Genomic DNA, 22,813 nt, shown 5'->3' on the forward strand with positions numbered 1-22,813 from the left:
CACTAGACTGAGAATAGTTTTATGATTCATTTCCAGTTTTTGTTTGCTTCTTTCTAGTTCTTCTTGGCATTCATAATCTTATTGATATTTGTGATAAATGGTAACATATTCTTTTATACTTATATTGTATTATGCTTCATGATAATTTTACATTTAAGTGATATTGTATCTACCATTTGCTTGAAAAAGCAAAATAAGAGAGCCTTTACTGTAGAGATAACATGGTTCTTTAGTTATCATAATACTCAGCAGTTTCACCCTTTAGCTCTACAACAAGTGTTCCTACACTTATCAAGATCATTCACATCTGATGAAAATTTTTCTCAGTTTGATTCAAGATGCCTTCCATTAGCAAAATAACACTCCTTTTTCATAGACATAAAATTCTTTCCACCATCATCTTGGTACACAACAGTTTCTCCCATTTAGAATCACAGCAGATGTTCCTGCCATTTGATATAGGAAACAAAATGTATACCATTATAGACATACAAAATAACACTTTCATTGTTGAAACATTTAGGACATTGCTTATATAATATTAGTGTTCAGCATTCTGTAGGAAATTGAATTTTATTTACGTTTTTCAACACTATTTCTGAAAAGAAAATTTTCTCTTCAGCGTGATTCAGGACAATATTGTGTTGATCTCACGGGCCCTTAGACATCAGTTAGTTGTTCCAGAGTGGCATGATTTCACTTCATACATTGAAGAGTTCTACTGGTCTTGCAAAAGCCTCACAGGCGGGAAGGTAAGTTTTTCTTGTTTAGTACCATTAGTATTTGAAGAATCCTAACTAACTTCTTGCCCCAGGAGTTCATTCTATCCTTGTGTATTGCTTTTTTTTATGGTGTTTGGGTTGGGGGGAGGCAATGAAAATATTGAGGTAAATCTACTGGGAGTGAAGAGGCTCATGGAGGAGCTAGACCCACATAAAGCTCATGGACCAGATGGCATCTCACCCTTAGTGTTTAGTGTTCAGGAACTGTCAAAACTGATGATGATGATGATGTTTAAGATCTTCACTGACAGTAGTTTTCCAAAAGAATGAAAGAAAGCAAATGTGGTGCCAGTAGGCAGAAAATATAATGTGGAAGGAGCTCTGAATTACAGACTGCTATTGCTAATGGATGTGACTTGTAAGATACTAAAGAAAATGATTAGGAGGCTACAGGATTTCTTGACCAGCACAAACTACTTAGTGAAAGAAAGCACAGAATCAGAAAGAAAAGGTCTTGCATGATGAATCTGCTGGATTTCTATGAAAGAGTAAGCAACATTGTAGGAAAAACAGAAGGATGGTTAGATTGTTTCTCCATGAGCTACCAGATGGCTTTTGAAACCGTTCTCTATCGGAGAATGATTAAGCTGTATATTCAAGCTGGTATAAGGGGGCTACATAAATGAATTAGTAGGTATCTAACTGGATGGAACAAAGGACACACATCAAGGAAGATCTCAGATAAGTCAGGGTGTCAGATGAGGTCCCTCAGAGCTCATTGCATGATCACTAGTATTTCTGTCACTGTCTGTCCATCAATACCCCTGATGCCCATTCCTTCCGGGAGCTCCCATCAAGGAGGTGGCCACGACAAAGCAATTTCCAATTACTCTTCTCCGCACATGCCTCCCTCGCATACACCATTCCCATGCAATTACGTCCATTTCTCTCCCTCTAATACCCTTTTACCCTGTTTCCCCATGTCAGAGGTTCTTCTCTCACACCAACCACTTTAACCATGAAATCATCTTCTCTCCTTGGAAACTTTCCATCTCGCATTCTTTCAACATGGTCAAACCACCTCACAGTATTATTGATCTCTTGAAATGATTTGTCAGATTAGGCAGAATTGAACCCTCAATGTTTGTTGAGGATGCCAGATTTTGAAAAAAGGTGTGAAGTATTGACTGCAAAATGATAGAGATACCTGGACTATGTGCAACAATGGCAAGCCAAATGGATGTTGAACTTTAATTCTGGAAGTTGCAAAACTATCAGGTTGGGAAAGGTAACAAATAGATGAGATTACAGGCACCATAAGGGAGAAACAGTTCACGTCATTAAATGAAGTGATCTGGGGGATGACCTCTTGTTGAACTTGTTACCAGAATATTATGAAAGAAGGATTGTGAGGGAGGCAAACAATATTTCTTTAATTTGGTCTGTCAAAGTTGCCCTCAAGTGCATGAACTGTGAGTTGCTTTTGTTGGGAGAAATACTTTAGTTGTCTTTGACATAAGTTAAAATATGCTGCAACAATTTGGTTTTCTTCCTGAGTAGTCATAGAGCTATGAAGACTGGAGGGAAGCACTTGACCTACCCACTTCCAGAGAAAGAGGCACAAGGGTAAACTTGATAACCTCATTTCAGTTCATAGTAGGCCATTGCAATATAGGACAGTAACATTACAGTTTTTTGAAGCAGGAAAGTAATTCAAAATTGTAAGTTGAGCATTGTATGGAGGGATGTTCAAAAGAATTTCATGAGCAAGAGAGTTGTGTACACGTAAGATAATCCAAAGATAAAATGATATGCCCCATGAATTTGAAATTCTTTTCCCACTTACACACACATACATAGGTAATGGTATATGGGAATACATCAAGTATACTAGGAGAAGGCTTTGACCAAGTAATTATAGGTTGCCCAGGAAATACAGAAAGCATCTGTAAATATGATATTTCAATAAGTGATGGAGTTCATCACCAGTTTGTTATTAGATGTGCACCATTTGAAAGGCAAACTTAGATGTAATTACAGGTTGAGCATCTCCAATCAGAAAATCTGTAATGCTCCAAAATCTTAAACTTTTTGAGCAGTGACATGACATTACAAATGGAAAACTCCACACCTGACCCCGTTTGCCTGTGCTGCGCCCTGTTGGTGCCAGTTTGTTATAAACCATTGTCACTGCCAGACCTACATGCATTACTCACTGTGTTTTTTGCTTATTCTCTGCTCTGTGTGAACAAATTTAAGAAAATGATTGCTTATCAGTAGCATATAAATTCAAAGTTAGGAATGAAAGTGATGCAAAACAACCACAGATTGTCCACATGGGCTGCTGACATTATGATACTTTAGCTCTCTGATGGTTCAATGTTACACAAACTTTGTTTCAAGCATAGAATTGTTAAAATATTGTATACATTATTTTCAGGTTATGTGTATAAGTTGTATATGAAACAAATGGATTTTGTGTTTAGACATGGGTCCCATCCCTAAGATATCTCATTATCTATTATCCATCATGACAAATGTAGAAAACAAGATGGTATGGAAACAAATGGGTTAGAGCTGAGACATACCTCAATGTTTCGACCGTTCAACAGTCTTCCTCAGGGGATGCCGATTCTAGCATTTGGTGGGACCATATTCCCCAGCAAGTGATGATCACCTGGGTTGTTTCCCTCTGATTGGATAACTTGTCCTGCTGCCTCCACTTGTTCACAGCAATCTCCACTGCCTGACGTGACCAGCAGATGAACCCAGACCTTGTGTTAATGTTGTTCTTAATCCCTTCCTCTAGTTAAGGCTGTCACACTATCACTAAGTGGTTTGTCACTTGACTGTAGTTCCCTTGGCAGCAGGACACGAGATCCAATCAGAGAACAACATGCCAAGACATCTGACTGGGTGACCATCACTTGCTGGGGAATATTGTTCTGCTGAATGCTATAATCAGTATCTCCTGAGGAAGACCATTGAATGGTCGAAACGTTGAGGTGTCTTAGCTCTAATCTATTTGTTTCCATACCATCCTGGTTTTCACATATCTCATTGTATGTATGCAAATATTCCAAATTCCAAAGAAATCCACAATCTGAAACACTTTTGGTCTTAGGTATTTTGGGTAAGGGATACTCAACCTGTAGTAACTTAACAGGTGTTTTTGGCTGCAGAGGTCATTATAGCAAGATATTGTGAACGTATGCGATCTCAAGAAGAAAGTATATTTTGTCATACTTCAGTATTTGTTTGAGGGATGACAGAAATTATGGATGTAAGTGTTGATGAAGATGAACCAGTTATATAACTTTTCAATGAAAAGCTTTCAGATATTTATCTCAGATATGGCTAGTGTAAGTAAAATAATATGACAGCGGGAGATGTGAAACCTTTTGTCTTGTAGTGACCCTGACCATGCAGAAATGCTCTTACATGAACAATGAAGGCAAAGAAATTTGTAAATTATACTGACTATTAGTGCTACAAATTGAAAAAACCACTTGCTGAAAGTAACTCCATTAACAGCTAGGCTTTTTCTTCCACATTTGTTGTGCTGCAAAGAGTTATGCTGATGGTAAGGTAAGAGTGCAGGCTTTATGTAATAATTCCCAGCACTGCTTGGCTTATTTTTTCATCTCTGAGAGGCATAGAGGTTTCATATGGTGTGCTTATAAGACTTTTTTGATTTCTCAGTTAAAATGTCCCAAGAGAGATACTTTGTGATGGAATACGTACCTGAATTTGGTTATGTTTTTCAAAAGAATTAGTGGTCTAAAATTTTGCTGCACAAGTTGTGTTCCTCTTGAAAAATGGTAGCATATATCGCAAACCCATTTGTATATTATTATCATTATTGTTATTATTATTGTTATTATTATTATTATTATTACTATTATTATTATTATTATTATTATTATTATTATTATTATTATTATTATGCATCTCTAGAACCCCTTTTATGGGTTTCTCTCAAATTCAAGGATGTGCTTCTTATGGGAGCAGGGTAAGTTGGGCTCCTTTAGGGTGAGAACTATTGTATCCTTGTCAAAGGTGACTTCTCACTTGTGGTGTTGCCAGTTTTAGGCCGAGTCCACAATCACCGCCCATTTGTATATACATCATTTTTTTTTTTAAATCATGCTTGGCTTTCCTTCTTTGGCAAAGTAGTATATAAATCATTTTGAAATTTGCTCCAAAATATTTTCTTCAGCCTTTTTTATTAAGCTTTCTAGAATTCATAGACATTCCAGCAGAAACATTTAAAGCTTGTTCTGAGTAATGAGACTTATGATTATGGTAGGTAGTAGTTGGTAGGCAGCCAACAACCAGGGAGGTATATTACCAGTACTATCCGCCTGGGTGTTAGGAGGGTTAGTGACATCTGCTTAGTGAGCCAGCACTTTAGTGGTTGTCATGTTGCACTCCTCTGATCCAGGAAGTTGTCTTTTCTTTCTGCCTCACTAACATGTGGACTACTGGCATTCTGTCCACAAACATACAATCTCGCTTTGTCACATGTAACACTTAACACTTGACTCACACAGTTCATTCTTCGTAACTCTAGATTTTTCTGCGGTGAGCACTATGCACTAGCCCTTCCTTTTGGCAAAATGGTACAAGCAGTAGATAGAAGTATTAGGTAGGAGTATTAGGTAGAAACATTAGGTAAGAGCATTAGATAGAGGTAGTCATGAGGAGCATTAGGTAGGAGCCTTTGCAAACACTGCACTAGACTTGCCTTCTGCCAGTAGCCTGTTAAGGGTGAGGCACTATGCTTAGGCTAAGAAGCAGCATTGGAGTTCTTTTGTTATGGAGACTCTGTTGTTGTGGCCACCCCTTTGAGGGAGTTCCAGATGGAACAGGCATCAGAGATATAGATAGATAGATGATTAACTTTGATGCAGCTAAAATCTCGCACATTCTTGGATAAGTTGTTTGTTTTTTACTACAGTAAGTTTTTCGTCTATGGCTAGTCATGAGAAATTAAAGATATAAGCACATTATTATGCACAATACTTTACAATAGCATGATGCAAAAAAAAAAATCATTAAAGAAAGTATAAATGGAAACATTCAGCTTTATATTTATATAGTATGCATCACTATCAAGCATTTTCATGTTGTAGATCTATTTCAACTGGTAGTAATTGTTTGTTAAACACTGTTCATGAGTACTGCATGTTAGATGTTCTTCTGGAAACTTTTACCAGTTGTATTTTAACAAGTGCCAAAGTGAAACGTGATATTAAAGGAATCACTTTTTCATCTTTTTCGTATTTAATGGAGGGTTCCTTTCAAAGTTGTATAAAATTAAAATTGGTATGGGATGGACTGAATGCATATTATCTTGTAGGCTGTTCATTTATGTCCTCAATGACTATACAGTCACAAATGTTAGTCATGTGACAAGTCTTGAGTCCTCAAACTGTTCACGTGAGAATTGAACCCTTGGAGTCTGACCACCCTCAGTTTTCAAAGACCCTAACTTCGAGAGCATATGATATCCCATTAGTTATGGTAGATGCCTTGCTTCATGTTGACGATGAGGGATACATAGGTTTTTTACTAAATGCATAGGTTATCTGGTTGATACACATCTGCAAAAATCACATCATGTGGAAAAGCTTTAATTTAAAAGACATTGTTTTACTCCCTAAAGCTTTATCAAATCAATGACAGATGAAGCCAAAACAATAGCTTTTACGGTATGCTATGTGATTGATGTGACAGGGAAAGGCAGAAGGGGAATGGTAAGGGGAGTGAGGAAGGGGGATATGTAGGTTTAGTCAAGTTGAAACATTTTAGTGTCTGTGTATTTGATATAAGCTACCCACAACAGCAGTTATTGAATAATACCCTTTATGTAATATATGTCTGCAAATATCAGTGATTGCCCTCTACATACAAACTATTAAGCTTTGTAAATTTTAACTATATGTCATTTGATGGAAAGAGACACAAAGTTATATTCATTTGGTAATGATCCAATTTGTCACTAAAACTTACAATTGGATTTTAGATGTTTTGAGTAAACAATTGCTTTTAGTTTTGCTTCTTTTACTGCCTAAACTTTCACTTCACTTTCCCATTGATGATAAGGAAAAAAGTTCCCTGTTTAGTTCCAGTGATGTTTTTTGTGGCATGATTATGAAATGTTGTATATTAATTGAAATAAACTGGATACAAAGTTTGATGAAGAATGTGAGAGGAGGGAGGGCAGAGGAATGAGTGGTTGGTGGTAGTGATAACACCATCTGCCTCTTTTGCTGACAGAATCACCACCACCACCACCACTACACAAACACCATGACTCATCACCATTCCACAATGGTTCATAAGTAACAAAAATATATAGAAGGCATTTTTGAGGGCAGAGGAGGGTTATAAATGATATGTTTAACAGTTCTGCAGATGAGGAAAGATCTAGATGGAATGACATGTTTGACATTCCTCTCCTAAAAGAGATAGGAAATGATGTTCTTTTCTTTCTAGTGTGGTTATTATCTCTTTAACTTATAACTTAACTCCTATTTCATACACAGGGACAACAATGGTGGTAAATAAGATGACTGCATTTAGAAATTCTGTATGGGAATCTATGGTGGTAAATAAGATGACTGCATTTAGAAATTCTGTATGGGAATGTGGGTTCCTTGAGTCTTTGTATCTTGAGGTAAAGGTATATTTTTTCTTTTATGTATTTGTATCAAAATGAAATATTGATTTTCTTGAATAATAATTACCAGCACCAAAAACTGGTTTTTGCTTTCCTTGTAAGAAAAGACTGTTTGCCTTGAAAAAATACCATAGATACAAACTTTGATGTTGCATTAAGTAAATTTGTATACATAATTTTAAGCATGTATACTGAAAACCATGGTTGGAAGTACCGTGGTAAGCAAGGGACATGTTTATATCTGGGTTGTGTTGAATGTCTTGCCAAATGTCCCTAGTGCCTTGGCATTTCCACATTCCTCCCTCCCACTCCCATCACACGATGGCCTATAAGTTTTTGATTAGGTTTGCTGGATTAATCAATTACCTTTTCTTCAGGGTGCTCCTAAAACCACTCTCCTACTGTCTTTCATTGACAGTATATCGACCCTGGTATACCACATTGTTCCAACCACTCTCCTACTGTCTTTCATTGACAGCATATCGATCCTGGTATACCACATTGTTCCAATTCACTGTATTCCTTACACACCTCTCATCCTCCTGTATGTTCAGGCCCCGATTGCTCAAAATCCTTTTCACTCCATCCTTCCACCTCCAATTTGGTCTCCTGCTTCTCCTTGTTCCCTCCACCTCTGACACATATATCCTCTTTGTCAATTTTTCCTAACTCATTCTCTCCATATGCCCATACCATTTCAACACACTCTCTTATGCTTTCTCAACCACATTCTTTTTATTTCCACACATCTCTCCCACCCTTTCATTACTTACTCAGTCAAACCACCTCACACCATACACACTGTCCTCAAACATTTCATTTCCAACACATCCACCCTCCTCCATACAACCCCCATCTATAGCCCATACCTTGCAACCATATTACATTGTTGGAATAACTGTTCCTTCAAAAACCCCCAGTTTTGATCCCTGAGACAACGTTCTCTCCTTCCACACATTCGTCATCGCTCCCAGAACCTTCAACCCCTCCCCCACCCTGTAATTCACTTCCACTTCCATGGTTCCATTCACTGCTAAGTCCACTTCCAGATATCTAAAACACTTCACTTCCTCCAATTTTTCTCCATTGAAACTTACATTCCAGTTAACTTGTTACTTAACACTACTGAACCTAATGACCTTGCTCTTATTCACATTTACTCTCAAGTTTCTCCTTTCACACACTTTTCCAAACGCAGTCACCAACCTCTGCAATTTCTCACTCAAATCAGCCACTAGAGCTGTATCATCATTGAACAACAATTGACTCACTTCCCAGGCCCTCTTATACTTGCATACTTGGCCCTCTCTCCAAAACTCTTGTATTTACCTCCCTATCCACCCATCCATAAACAAATTGAACAACCATGGGGACATCACACACCCCTGCCACTGACCGACATTCACTGGAAACCAATTACACCCTCTCTCTCTACTAGCACACATGCCTTATATCTTTGGTAAAATCTTTTCACTGCTTCTAAGAACTTACCTCCCATGCCTTATACTCTTAAGACTTTTCTGAAAGCATCTCTATCAGTATGCCTTCTCCAGATCCATAAATACTACTTACAAATCCATATGTTTTTCTAATTATTTCTCTCACACTTTCTTCAAAGCAAACCCATGATCCACACATCCTCTACCACTTCTGAAACTACATTTCTCTTCCCCAATCTGATGCTCTGTACATGCCGTCACCCTCTCAATCAGTACCCTCCCATACAATTTCCCGACAAACTTATGCCTCTGTAGTTTGAACGCTCACCTTTATCCCCTTTGCCTTTGTACAATGGCACTATGCATGCATTCCACCAATCCTCAGGCACTTTCCCATGGTCCAAACATACTTTGAATATCCTTACCAACCACTGAACAACACAGTCACCGCCCTTCTTAAATAAATTCCGCTGCAGTACCATCCTACCCTGCTGTCTTGCCAGATTTCATCTTTCGCAAAGCTTTCACTGCCTCTTCTCTCATAACCAAACTATTCTCCCTGACCCTCTCACTTCACATACCACCCCAACCAAAACACCCTATATCTGCCTCTCTATCATCAGACACATTCAGCATACCTTCAAAATACTTATTCCATCTCCTTCTCACTTCAACACTACCTCTTATTACTTTCCCACTTGCCCCTTTAACGTTGAGAACAGAGGACGGAGCCTAAGAGGGAAAATCCTCACTTGGCCCCCTTCTTTGTTCCTTCTTTTGGAAAAGTATAACCTGGAGGGGAGGAATGTCTAGCCCCTACTCCCTCCCCTTTTAGTCACTTTTATGACTTGCAGGTAATACATGGGAAGTATTCTTTCTCCCCTATCCTTAGGCATATATATATAAATATTATTATTATTTATTGTTATACTTTGTCGCTCTGTTTCCCCTTTTAGAAAGTTGCGAAGCGTGGGCTATAGATAGAGTTGTGCAGAGGAGGGTGGATGTGCTGGAAATGAGATGTTTGAGGACAATATGTGGTGTGAGATGGTTTGATCGAGTAAGTAATAACAGGGTAAGAGAGATTTATTTATATTTATTATTTTATTTTGCTTTGTCGCTGTCTCCCGTGCCTGCGAGGTAGCGCAAGGAAACAGACGAAAGAAATGGCCCAACCCACCCCCACACACATGCACACACACACACATCCACACACACAAACATACACACCCACACATCCCAACATACACATATATATACACACACAGACACACACATATACTCACATGCACACAATTCGCACTGTTTGCCCCTACTCACCCCCATCGCCACCCCGCCACACACGGAATAACATCCCCCTCCCACCTCATGTGCGCGAGGCAGCGCCAGGAAAAGACAACAAAGGCCCCATTCGCTCACACTCAGTCGCCAGTTGTCATGCAATAATGCCCGAAACCACAGCTCCCTTTCCACATCCAGGCCCTACAGAACTTTCCATGGTTTACCCCAGACGCTTCACATGCCCTGATTTAATCCATTGACAGCACGTCGACCCTGGTATACCACATCGATCCAGTTCACCCTGTTCCTTGCCCGCCTTTCACCCTCCTGCATGTTCAGGCCCCGATCACTCAAAATCTTTTTCACTCCATCTTTCCACCTCCAATTTGGTCTCCCACTTCTCCTCGTTCCCTCCACCTCCGACGCATATATCCTCTTGGTCAATCTTTCCCCACTCATTCTCTCCATGTGCCCATACCATTTCAAAACACCCTCTTCTGCTCTCTCAACCACGCTCTTTTTATTTCCACACATCTCTCTTACCCTTACATTACTTACTCGATCAAACCACCTCACACCACATATTGTCCTCAAACATCTCATTTCCAGCACATCCACCCTCCTGCGCACAACTCTATCCATAGCCCTCGCCTTGCAGCCATACAACATTGTTGGAACCACTATTCCTTCAAACATAGCCATTTTTGCTTTCGGAGATAGTGTTCTCGACTTCCACACATTCTTCAAGGCTCCCAGGATTTTCGCCCCCTCCCCCACCCTATGATCCACTTCCGCTTCCATGGTTCCATCCGCTGCCAGATCCACTCCCAGATATCTAAAACACTTTACTTCCTCCAGTTTTTCTCCATTCAAACTTACCTCCCAGTTGACTTGACCCTCAACCCTACTGTACCTAATAACCTTGCTCTTATTCACATTTACTCTTAACTTTCTTCTTTCACACACTTTACCAAACTCAGTCACCAGCTTCTGCAGTTTCTCACATGAATCAGCCACCAGCACTGTATCATCAGCGAACAACAACTGACTCACTTTCCAAGCTCTCTCATCCCCAACAGACTGCATACTTGCCCCTCTTTCCAAAACTCTTGCATTCACCTCCCTAACAACCCCATCCATAAACAAATTAAACAACCATGGAGACATCACACACCCCTGCCGCAAACCTACATTCACTGAGAACCAATCACTTTCCTCTCTTCCTACACGTACACATGCCTTACATCCTCGATAAAAACTTTTCACTGCTTCTAACAACTTGCCTCCCAGACCATATATTCTTAGTACCTTCCACAGAGCATCTCTATCAACTCTATCATATGCCTTCTCCAGATCCATTTGCTTTTCTAAGTATTTCTCACATACATTGTTCAAAGCAAACACCTGATCCACACATCCTCTACCACCTCTGAAACCACACTGCTCTTCCCCAGTCTGATGCTCTGTACATGCCTTCACCCTCTCAATCAATACCCTCCCATATGATTTACCAGGAATACTCAACAAACTTATACCTCTGTAATTTGAGCACTCCTCTTATCCCCTTTGCCTTTGTACAATGGCACTATGCACACATTCCGCCAATCCTCAGGCACCTCACCATGAATCATACATACATTGAATAACCTTACCAACCAGTCAGCAATACAGTCACCCCCTTATTTAATAAATTCCACTGCAATACCATCCAAACCCGCTGCCTTGCCGACTTTCATCTTCTGCAACACTTTTACAACCTCTTCTCTGTTTACCAAATCATTTTTCCTAACCCTCTCACTTTGCACACCAAAGAGATGTGTGGTAATAAAAAGAGTGTGGTTGAGAGAGCAGAAGAGGGTGTTTTGAAATGGTTTGGTCACATGGAGAGAATGAGTGAGGAAAGACTGACCAAGAGAATATATGTGTCAGAGGTGGAGGGAACGAGGAGAAGTGGGAGACCAAATTGGAGGTGGAAAGATGGAGTGAAAAAGATTTTAAGTGAACCGGGGGCCTGAACATGCAGGAGGGTGAAAGGTGGGTAAGGAATAGAGTGAACTAGAATGATGTGGTATACCGGGGTCAACGTGCTGTCAGTGGATTGAACCAGGGCGTGTGAAGCGTCTGGGGTAAACCATGGAAAGTTCTGTGGGGCCTGGATGTGGAAAGGGAGCTGTGGTTTCGGTGCATTATACATGACAGCTAGAGACTAAGTGTGAACGAATGTTGCCTTTGTTGTCTTTTCCTAGCTCTACCTCGCACACATGTGGGGGGAGGGGGTTGTTATTTCATGTGTGGCGAGGTGGCTATGGGAATGAATAAAGGCAGACAGTATGAATTATGTACATGTGTATATATGTATATGTCTGTGTGTATACATATGTATACGTTGAGATGTATAGGTATGTATATTTGCATGTGTGGACGTGTATGTATATACATGTGTATGTGGGTGGGTTGGGCCATTCTTTCGTCTGTTTCCTTGCACTACCTCACTAACACGGGAGACAGCAACAAAGCAAAATATGATATGATAATACTTTGTCGCTGTCTCCCGCATTAGTGAGGTAGCGCAAGGAAACAGACGAAAGAAAGGCCCAACCCACCCACATACAAATGTATACACATACACGTCCACACATACACATATACATACCTATACATTTCAACCTATATGTATGTATACTTACACAGACATATACGTATATACACATGTACATAATTCATACTTGCTGCCTTTTTTCATTCCTGTCATCATCCTGCCACACATGAAATGACAACCCTCTTCCCCCGCATGCATGCGAGGTAGCACTAGGAAAAGACAACAAAGGCCACATTCGTTCGCACTCAGTCCCTAGCTGTCATGTATAATGCACCGAAACCACAGCTCCCTCTCCACATCCAGGCCCCACAAAACTTTCCATGGTTTACCCCAGACACTTCACATGCCCGGGTTCAATCCATTGACAGCACGTCGACTCTGTTATACCACATTGTTCCAGTTCACTCTATTCCTTGCACACCTTTCACCCTCCTGCATGTTCAGGCCCTGATCGCTCAAAATCTTTTTCACTCCATCTTTCCACCTCCAATTTGGTCTCCCACTTCTTATTCCCTCCACCTCTGACACATATTTCCTCTTTGTCAGTCTTTCCTCACTCATTCTCTCCATGTGACCAAACCATTTCAAAACACCCTCTTCTGCTCTCTCAACCACACTCTTTTTATTACCACACATCTCTCTTACCCTTTCATTACTTACTTGATCAAACCACCTCACACTATATATTGTCCTCAAATATCTCATTTCCAACACATCTACCCTCCTCCACACAACTCTGTCTATAGCCCACGCCTCACAACCATATAACATTGTTGGAACCACTATTCCTTCAAACATACACATTTTTGCTTTGGGGGATAATGTTCTCACCTTCCACACATTTTTCAACGCTCTCTGAACTTTTGCCCCCTCCCCCACCCTGTGACTCACTTCTACTTCCATGTTCCATCTGCTGCCAAATCCACTCCCAAATATCTAAAAACATTTCACTTCCTCCAGTTCTTCTCCATTCAAACTTACCTCCCAATTGACTTATCCCTCAACCCTCCTGTACCTAATAACCTTGCTCATATTCACATTTACTCTCAGCTTTCTTCTCTCACACACTTTACCAAACTCAGTCACCAGCTTCTGCAGTTTATCACCCGAATCAGCCACCAGCACTGTATCATCAGCGAGCAACAACTGAATCACTTCCCAAGCCCTCTCATCCACAACAGACTGCATACTTGCCCCTCTCTCCAAAACTCTTGCATTCACCTCCCTAACAACCCCATCCATACACAAATTAAACAACCATGGAGACAGGGGTGCATGATGTCTCCATGGTTGTTTAATTTGTTTATGGATAGGGTGGGGGACGGGGTGAAGGTTCTGGGAACGTTAAAGAATGTGTGGAAAGAGAAAACATTATCTTGGACAGCAAAAATGGGTATGTTTGAAGGAATAGTGGTTCCAACAATGTTATGTGGTTGCGAGGCATAGGCTATAGATAGGGTTGTGCGGAGGAGGGTGGATGTGCCGGAAATGAGATGTTTGAGGACAGTATGTGGTTTGATCGAGTAAGTTATGAAAGGGTAAGAGAGATGTGTGGTAATAAAAAGAGTGTGGTTGAGAGAGCAGAAGAGGGTGTTTTGAAATGGTTTGGTCACATGGAGAGAATGAGTGAGGAAAGATTGACAAACAGGATATATGTGTCAGAGGTGAATGGAATGAGGAGAAGTGGGAGACCAAATTGGAGGTGGAGAGATGGAGTGAAAAAGCTTTTTAGCGATCGGGGCCTGAACATGCAGGAGGGCGTAAGGCGTGCAAGGAATAGAGTGAACTGGAGCGATGTGGTGTACCAGGGTTGATGTACTGTCAGTGGATTGAACCAGGGCATCTGAAGTGTCTGGGGTAAACCTTGGAAAGTTCTGTGGGGCCTGGATGTGGAGAGGGAGCTGTGGTTTCGGTGCATTATACATGACAGCTAGGGACTGAGTGCGAACGAATGTGGCCTTTGTTGTCTTTTCCTAGTGCTACCTCGCATGCATGCGGGGGAAGAGGGTTGTCATTTCATGTGTGGCAGGATGATGACAGGAATGAAAAGGATGTGGAAAGGGAGCTGTAGTTTCAGTGCATTATACATGACAGCTAGAGACTGAGAGTGAATGAATGTGGCCTTTGTTGTCTTTTCCTAGTGCTACCTCGCGCGCATGCAGGGGTAGGGGGGAATGATTAAAGGCAGCAAGCATGAATTATGTACATGTATATATGTATGGCTGTGTATATATGTGTATATATATATATATATATATATATATATATATATATATATGGAAGCGGAAGTGGATCATAGGGTGGGGGAGGGGGCGAAAATTTTGGGAGCCTTGAAAAATGTGTGGAAGTCGAGAACATTATCTCGGAAAGCAAAAATGGGTATGTTTGAGGGAATAGTGGTTCCAACAATGTTGTATGGTTGCGAGGCGTGGGCTATGGATAGAGATGTGCGCAGGAGGATGGATGTGCTGGAAATGAGATGTTTGAGGACAATGTGTGGTGTGAGGTGGTTTGATCGAGTAAGTAACGTAAGGGTAAGAGAGATGTGTGGAAATAAAAAGAGCGTGGTTGAGAGAGCAGAAGAGGGTGTTTTGAAATGGTTTGGGCACATGGAGAGAATGAGTGAGGAGAGATTGACCAAGAGGATATATGTGTCGGAGGTGGAGGGAACGAGGAGAAGAGGGAGACCAAATTGGAGGTGGAAAGATGGAGTGAAAAAGATTTTGTGTGATCGGGGCCTGAACATGCAGGAGGGTGAAAGGAGGGCAAGAAATAGAGTGAATTGGAGTCATGTGGTATACAGGGGTTGACGTGCTGTCAGTGGATTGAAGCAAGGCATGTGAAGCGTCTGGGGTAAACCATGGAAAGCTGTGTAGGTATGTATATTTGCGTGTGTGGACGTGTGTATGTACATGTGTATGGGGGGGGGGTTGGGCCATTTCTTTCGTCTGTTTCCTTGCGCTACCTCGCAAACGCGGGAGACAGCGACAAAGTATAAAAAAAAAAAAAAAAATAAAAAAAAATATATATATATATATATATTTTTTTTTTTTTTTTTTCATACTATTTGCCATTTCCCGCGTTAGCGAGGTAGCGTTAAGAACAGAGAACTGGGCCTTAGAGGGAATATCCTCACCTGACCCCCTTCTCTGTTCCTTCTTTTGGAAAATAAAAAAAAAAAAAAAAAAAGAAAGGGGAGGATTTCCAGCCACCCGCTCCCTCCCCTTTTAGTCGCCTTCTACGACACACAGGGAATACGTGGGAAGTATTCTTTCTCCCCTATCCCCAGGGATATATATATATATATATATATATATATATATATATATATATATATATATTCTTTCTTCTTTCATACTATTCGCCATTTCCCGCATTAGCGAGGTAGCGTTAAGAACAGAGGACTGGGCCTTTTAGGGAATATCCTCACCAGGCCCCCTTCTCTGTTCCTTCTTTTGAAAAAAAAAAAAAAAAAAAAAAAAAAAAAAAAAAAAAAAAAGAAATGGCCCAACCCCCCCCATACACATGTATATACATACGTCCACACACGCAAGTATACATACCTACACAGCTTTCCATGGTTTACCCCAGACGCCCCACATGCCCTGATTCAACCCACTGACAGCACACACATATATATATATATATATATACATATATATATATATATATATATATATATATATATATATATATATATATATATTGAAATGTATAGGTATGTATATATGTGTGTGTGGACGTGTATGTATGTACATGTGTATGTGGGTGGGTTGGGCAATTCTTTCGTCTGTTTCCTGGCGCTACCTCATTAATGCTGGAAACAGCAACAAAGTATAATTATAATAAATTCCACTGCAATACCATCCAAACCTGCCACCTTGCCTGCTTTTATCTTCTGCAAAGCTTTCACTACCTCTTTTCTGTTTACAAAATCATTCTCCCTGACCATCTCACTTCGCACATCACCTTGACCAAAACACCCTATATCTGCCACTTTATCATCTAACACATTCAAAAAAACCTTCAAAATACTCACTCCACCGCCTTCTCACATCACCACTACTTGTTGTTACCTCCCCATTTGCCCCCTTCACTGATGTTCCCATTTGTTCTCTTATGCACTTTATTTACCTCCTTCCAAAACATCTTTTTATTTTATCTATTTATTTATTTATTTATTTATATTGCTTTGTCGCTGTTTCCCGCGTTAGCGAGGTAGCGCAAGGAGACTGACGAAAGAATGGCCCAACCCACCCACATACACATCCACACATGCAAATATACATACCTATACATCTCAATGTATACATATATATACACACGTAGACATATACATATATACTCATGTACATAATTCATACTGGCTGCCTTTATTCATTCCCATCGCCACCCTGCCACACATGAAATAAAAACCCCCTCCCCCCTCATGTGTGCGAGGTAGCACTAGGAAAAGACAACAAAAGCCACATTTGTTCACATTCAGTCTCTAGCTGTCATGTAATAATGCACCAAAACCACAGCTCCCTTTCCACATCCAGGCCCCACAGAACTTTCCATGGTTTACCCCAGATGCTTCACATGCCCTGGTTCAATCCATTGACGGCACGTCGCCCCTGGTATATCACATCGTTCTAATTCACTCTATTCCTTGCACGCCTTTCACCCTCCTGCATGTTCAGGCCCCGATCACTCAAAATCTTTTTCACTCCATCTTTCCACCTCCAATTTGTTCTCCCACTTCTCATTCCCTCCACCTTTGACACATACATCCTCTTGGTCAATCTTTCCTCACTCATTCTTTCCATGTGACCAAACCATTTCAAAACACCCTCTTCTGCTCTCTCAATCACACTCTCTTTATTACCACACATCTCTCTTACCCTATTATTACTTACTCGATCAAACCCTCTCTTACCACATATTGTCCTCAAACATCTTTTTATATCCCTAAGATTTAATGATACTCCCTCACCTTAACTCTCATTTTCCCTCTTTTTCACCTCTTGCACCTTTTTCATGACCTCCTGCCTCTTTCTTTTGTACTTCCCCCAGTCATTTGCACTGTTTCCCTGCAAAAATCGTCCAAATGCCTCTCTCATCTCTTTCACTAGTAATCTTACGTCTTCATTCCACCGCCTACTACCCTTTCTAATCTGCCCACTTCACACGCTTCTCGTGCCATGAGCATCTTTTGCGCAAGCCAATACTGCTTCCCTAAATACATTCCATTCCTCCCCCACTCCCCTTGCTCTCACCTTTTTCCATTCTGCACTCAGTCTCTCATGGTACTTCCTCACACAAGTCTCCTTCCCAAGCTCACTTACTTTCACCACTCTCTTCACCCCAATATTCTCTCTTCTTTTCTGAAAACCTCTACAAATCTTCACCTTCGCCCCCATAAGATAATGATCAGACATCCCTCCAGTTGCCCCTCTCAGCACATTAACATCCAAAAGTCTGTCTTTCACATGCTTATCAATTAACATGTAATCTAATAATGCTCTCTGGCCATCTCTCCTACTTACATACGTATGTTTATGTATATCTCTCTTTTTAAACCAGGTATTCCCAATCACCAGTCCTTTTTCAGCACACAAATCTACAAGCTCTTCACCATTTCCATTTACAACACTAAACACCCCATGAACACCAGTTATTCCCTCAACTGCCACATTACTCACCTTTGCATTCAAATCACCCATCACTATAATCCAGTCTCATGCATCAAAACTGCTAACACACTCACTCAGCTGCTCCCAAAACACTTGCCTCTCATGATCTTTCTTCTCATGCCCAGGTGCATAGGCCCTAATAATCACCCATCTCTCTCCATCCACTTTCAGTTTTACCCATATCAATCTAGAGTTTACTTCCTTACACTCTACCACATACTCCCACAACTGTTTCAGGAGTAGTGCTACTCATTCCTTTGCTCTTGTCCTCTCACCAACCTCTGACTTTACTCCCAAAACATTCCCAAACCACTCTTCCCCTTTACCCTTAAGCTTTGTTTCACTCAGAGCCAAAACAACCTGGTTCTTTTCTTCAAACATACTACCTACCTCTCCTTTTTTCTCATCTTGGTTACATCCACACACATTTAGACACCCCAATCTGAGCCATCGAGGAGGATGAGCACTCCCCGTGTGACTCCTTCTTCTGTTTCTCCTTTTAGAAAGTTGAAATACAAGGAGGCAAGGTTTTCTAGCTTCCTGCTCCCGTTGCCTTTAGTCGCTTTGTACGACACATGGGAATGTGTGGGAAGTATTCTTTCTACCCTATCCCCTTATCCTTCTTTATACTATATTTATCCTTCATAAAGTAAATGCAAACATTATCACTACATACATTGAGTGGGTAAGTGTACTTTTTAAACACTGTATATTGTAAAAAGAGAGGAGGCGGGTCCAGAGAATGGGGTTGGTATGGTAAAGCTTAAAGGAGCATATTGATAAAATAATGCACTGCAGAAGATTATGAGTGTTATTAAGAACTTTTACAACATGAATGAAAACTATTGATGAAATTTTTAACATATTCTTAAGAAGTTTAGCGAGTGATTTGATCGGATTTTTGGAGTGGTATAATTGAAAGAGGGACATGGAAACACTTCAAACAACAGCAACAATGCTTTATTGGTTAGGATGTACATGGTGAGGTAACAATGGGCAATGAGCTGTTGAAGGTGCAGAATTATGGTGAAGAGAGGTAAAGTATATGTGTGCTAGCCCTCCTCCTTGGAAAAGTCTCTTCAGAGGTAATTGTAAGTACGTACCTCTGACAAACTGCAAACCTGCTCCTCTTTCCAAGCTCCTTGCATTTACCTCCCACACCACCCCATTCATAAGCTAATTAAACAGCCATGGTGACATCACTTCCCCCTGCTGCAGATCCACTTTCTCACAGAAGCATACACCTCCCTCTCTTCCCATTCACACTCACACCATACTCATCATATACTTACATAAATAAAGAGGATTTGTGCCACCATCCTGGGCACATAGCATATTCTGCCACACTCTTGTGCACCTTTCCTCATCAGTATAGGTGAAAGCATACTTTTTTCAGTAATATAAGGTGTAGAGATATTCTGTGGTGGATTTCTCTGGTTTGTGTGGATGTGCATGGGGCAACTAACTTTTCAGAAAGATTGTGCAATGAAAAGATAAAGAGGCTTTCCTATGTAGTCAGACCTCAAAAATCTGAAATTCAGTTACAGATTCTTTATATCTTAAGAATCCATACCATTTCAGATTTAAAGCGTATACTCTTACTATCTTCCAAAAAGCAGAAACATTACAAAAAGTAGACGAGGGTATTTTAGCATGCAAACTTGCTGAAAAGCATGGTGTTGGAAGTACAATGAATAATGTTGAGGCAATAAATCAAGGTCTTGAAAGTCTGTGCAAGCCATAAAACAAGCAAAGGCATGTGCAGGTGTAAATCCTTACTGAGAGGAAAGATAGTAATGCCTGAGGATATGTTGAATGGCTAAAGCAATGCAGCAGTGAAGGGATACATATTTTTGGCTTGCTTTTGCATAAAGCCAGGCAGTTTCACCACTCAGAAAAGGTACATAATTATCAGGATTCCACATATTGCTTGGGCCCAGAGCTCTGGATTTTTTAACTTTGGCTGTAAATTGAAGCTCTGTTAAGCTGTCATCATATGTGCTTACAGTAGCCAGTAAATGTGAGAATTTTCTGTTTGATGGGAACTTTATTGGGCTTGATAATAGAAGTAATAGGATAAGAATTATACCGCCATCATTACAGATGTATGTGCATGCTTCTTGTTTTTTAAGTAAGATTTAGTCCAGTATCAGTGGAAAGTGAAAAGAATCATCTCTTCATGCACACTGACTTTTTTGTTAATGTTGTGCATAACCATTCAGTGTGCAACTTCATTGAAATTATGCATCAGGTTTGCTTGTGCTCCTTGTTATTCCACTATTTTCCCTGAGTTAAACCTGTCACTTAACCAAAAAGTATTTAGGAATTTAGTTTTATGGCTTTAAGTGTTACATTCATCATCTGCAGTTGACGATTTCATCCTTATTATGTTTTTGCTTGTTTTGTTGAAAAAGCTATCTGCCATTTGGTATCCTTTCATTCTGTGGTACATGATTGAGATCATTTAAGTTCCATGATTAAATTTTTCATCTTAATCAGTCATTAGTGATATGACAACACTATTGTTATGTCAGTTGGATAGGTGCATAAGTTTGTATATATGAGAATCATTTTCCTTTTTTCCTTTTTGTTAGTCATATATTTTTTGATTCATGTTCCTCATAATGCATAGATTACAGAGATTGATTTAGATAAATAAAAGATTTATTTTTATGTTACAGGTGGCATCATACATTCCTCAACTGGCCAGATTTAATCCAGACTACTGGGGTGTCTCAGTGTGCTCTGTAGATGGGCAGCGATATGATATTGGTGACACAAATGTCAATTTCACCATACAGTCTTGCAGGTTTGTTGCTGTTAGGTGTTATTACATAGAACTTTCGTTAAGTTAATAATTGCATTGCCACACATTTGAGTACAGGAATAGGACACTTATGACACAGATTGATGATTCATTTGTAATTATTTTACTTTTTTTTTTGTTTAAAAAAAATGTAAGGGGAAATGGTGAAAATCCATCTCACTCCCTCTCTTTAATTATGGCACTATTCAGCTGGGTAATCTTCATGTTGTTTCTCAGCATTATGGTCTCTGGATGTTTCCATTTTCATTTATGCCATTTAACAACACAGATTAAAAACTACTTAAATCAGAGCAATCAGAACAATCACCAGCTGCCTATCGACCACAAACATTGAAAACCTACAGGTTGAAGATAGAATACTTCTTGTACAATGCCATCTCAACACCTAAACATCATACACAGCACAACAGAGAGAATACATAAATTTGAGAAGTTGTATGATAATACAGAATGTTTAGAAGTGTGAAACTCCTTCCCTGTACAGTGCAAATAGTTTATTACACAAAAGATGCCAAACAAGGCAGGAGGATGGAACAACCCTGCCAGCATTGCAGAGAGGGCAGAATTATTAGATAGTAATATCAGACTTAAGTAAGGTATTCAAATGTTGATGAGGTAACAGTTGATAGTAAAGAGATCATATAAGGAAAAGTGCACCTCATAATTTGGAGTCATGGAAAAAAGCATACAAAGGAAATGAGGTAGGTAGTTGTTGGTATGAAGCCAACGACCAGGGAGGTATATTACCAGATCTACCCGCCTGGGTATCAGGAGGGTCAATTACAGCTATGTAGTGAGCCAGCATTTTAGTGGTTATGTTGCACTGCTCTGACTAAGGTAGCTGTCTTATCTTTCTGCTTCACCCGCATGTGGATTGCTGGCATTCTGTCCACAAGCATATAATCTTTCCTTGACAACATTTAAGTCACACAGCTCATTCTTTGTAACTAGATTTTCCTGTGATGAGCACTGTGTGTTAGCCCTGTCTCTTGGCAAAATGGTAATAACAATAGATTGAAGTAGTAGATAGGAGCATTAGGTAGAAACATTAGGTAGGATAGATAGATAGAAGGAGATATCACCTGTTCTTCTCATACAGGTACATAGGGAGGTAGGAAGAAGGCAAAGCAGAGGTTAGGTTTTCTTTTTTAATGAAAGAAAGCCTCAGGTTTCAAAAAATTGTGGAGAATATCTCGTTCAGACAGTACATATTAGGAAGAGTAACTAAGATTAAGAAGTGCTTAGTGGTGTTACTAGTATATATAACTACAAAGAACTGAAACGATCCAGAATAAGTTATGGTAATAATGAAGGAACATTCAGGATAATATATAAAGCAATAAAGCATATCCTCCTCAGAGATGGTAAAGCAAACTGGGAAAATTTATGTAGCCCAGTGGCCCAGATTAGCTAGAGCTTAATGATGTATGATTTTTTTTAATGTCCTTATGCTTTTGCTTGGGGGAAAACTGATTTTTAGAAAAAATCTTGCTATTGTCAAAACTTTTTCCTTTTTTTCAAATTTTGAAGTGTATTTTTTTGACAGGTAACATTTGCGTGTAATGACCTCCTACATTTCTAGCTA

The 22,813-nt window shown here is 40.0% G+C and overlaps 1 protein-coding gene across 5 annotated transcripts in view; it reads left to right on the plus strand.

Annotated features, from left to right (window-relative positions):
* Positions 1–22,813, plus strand: part of LOC139766683 (glutaminase kidney isoform, mitochondrial-like) — a 440,343-nt gene that overhangs the window by 188,277 nt on the left and 229,253 nt on the right. For all 5 annotated transcript variants that reach the window (XM_071695597.1, XM_071695598.1, XM_071695599.1 and 2 more), the window contains 2 exons: positions 623–752; positions 21,083–21,210. In XM_071695597.1, coding sequence (XP_071551698.1) covers positions 623–752; positions 21,083–21,210 — 258 coding nt within the window. The remainder of the gene's footprint in view (positions 1–622; positions 753–21,082; positions 21,211–22,813) is intronic.

This window comes from Panulirus ornatus, chromosome 58 (genome assembly GCF_036320965.1).
Source record: "Panulirus ornatus isolate Po-2019 chromosome 58, ASM3632096v1, whole genome shotgun sequence".
Lineage (NCBI taxonomy): Eukaryota > Metazoa > Arthropoda > Malacostraca > Decapoda > Palinuridae > Panulirus > Panulirus ornatus.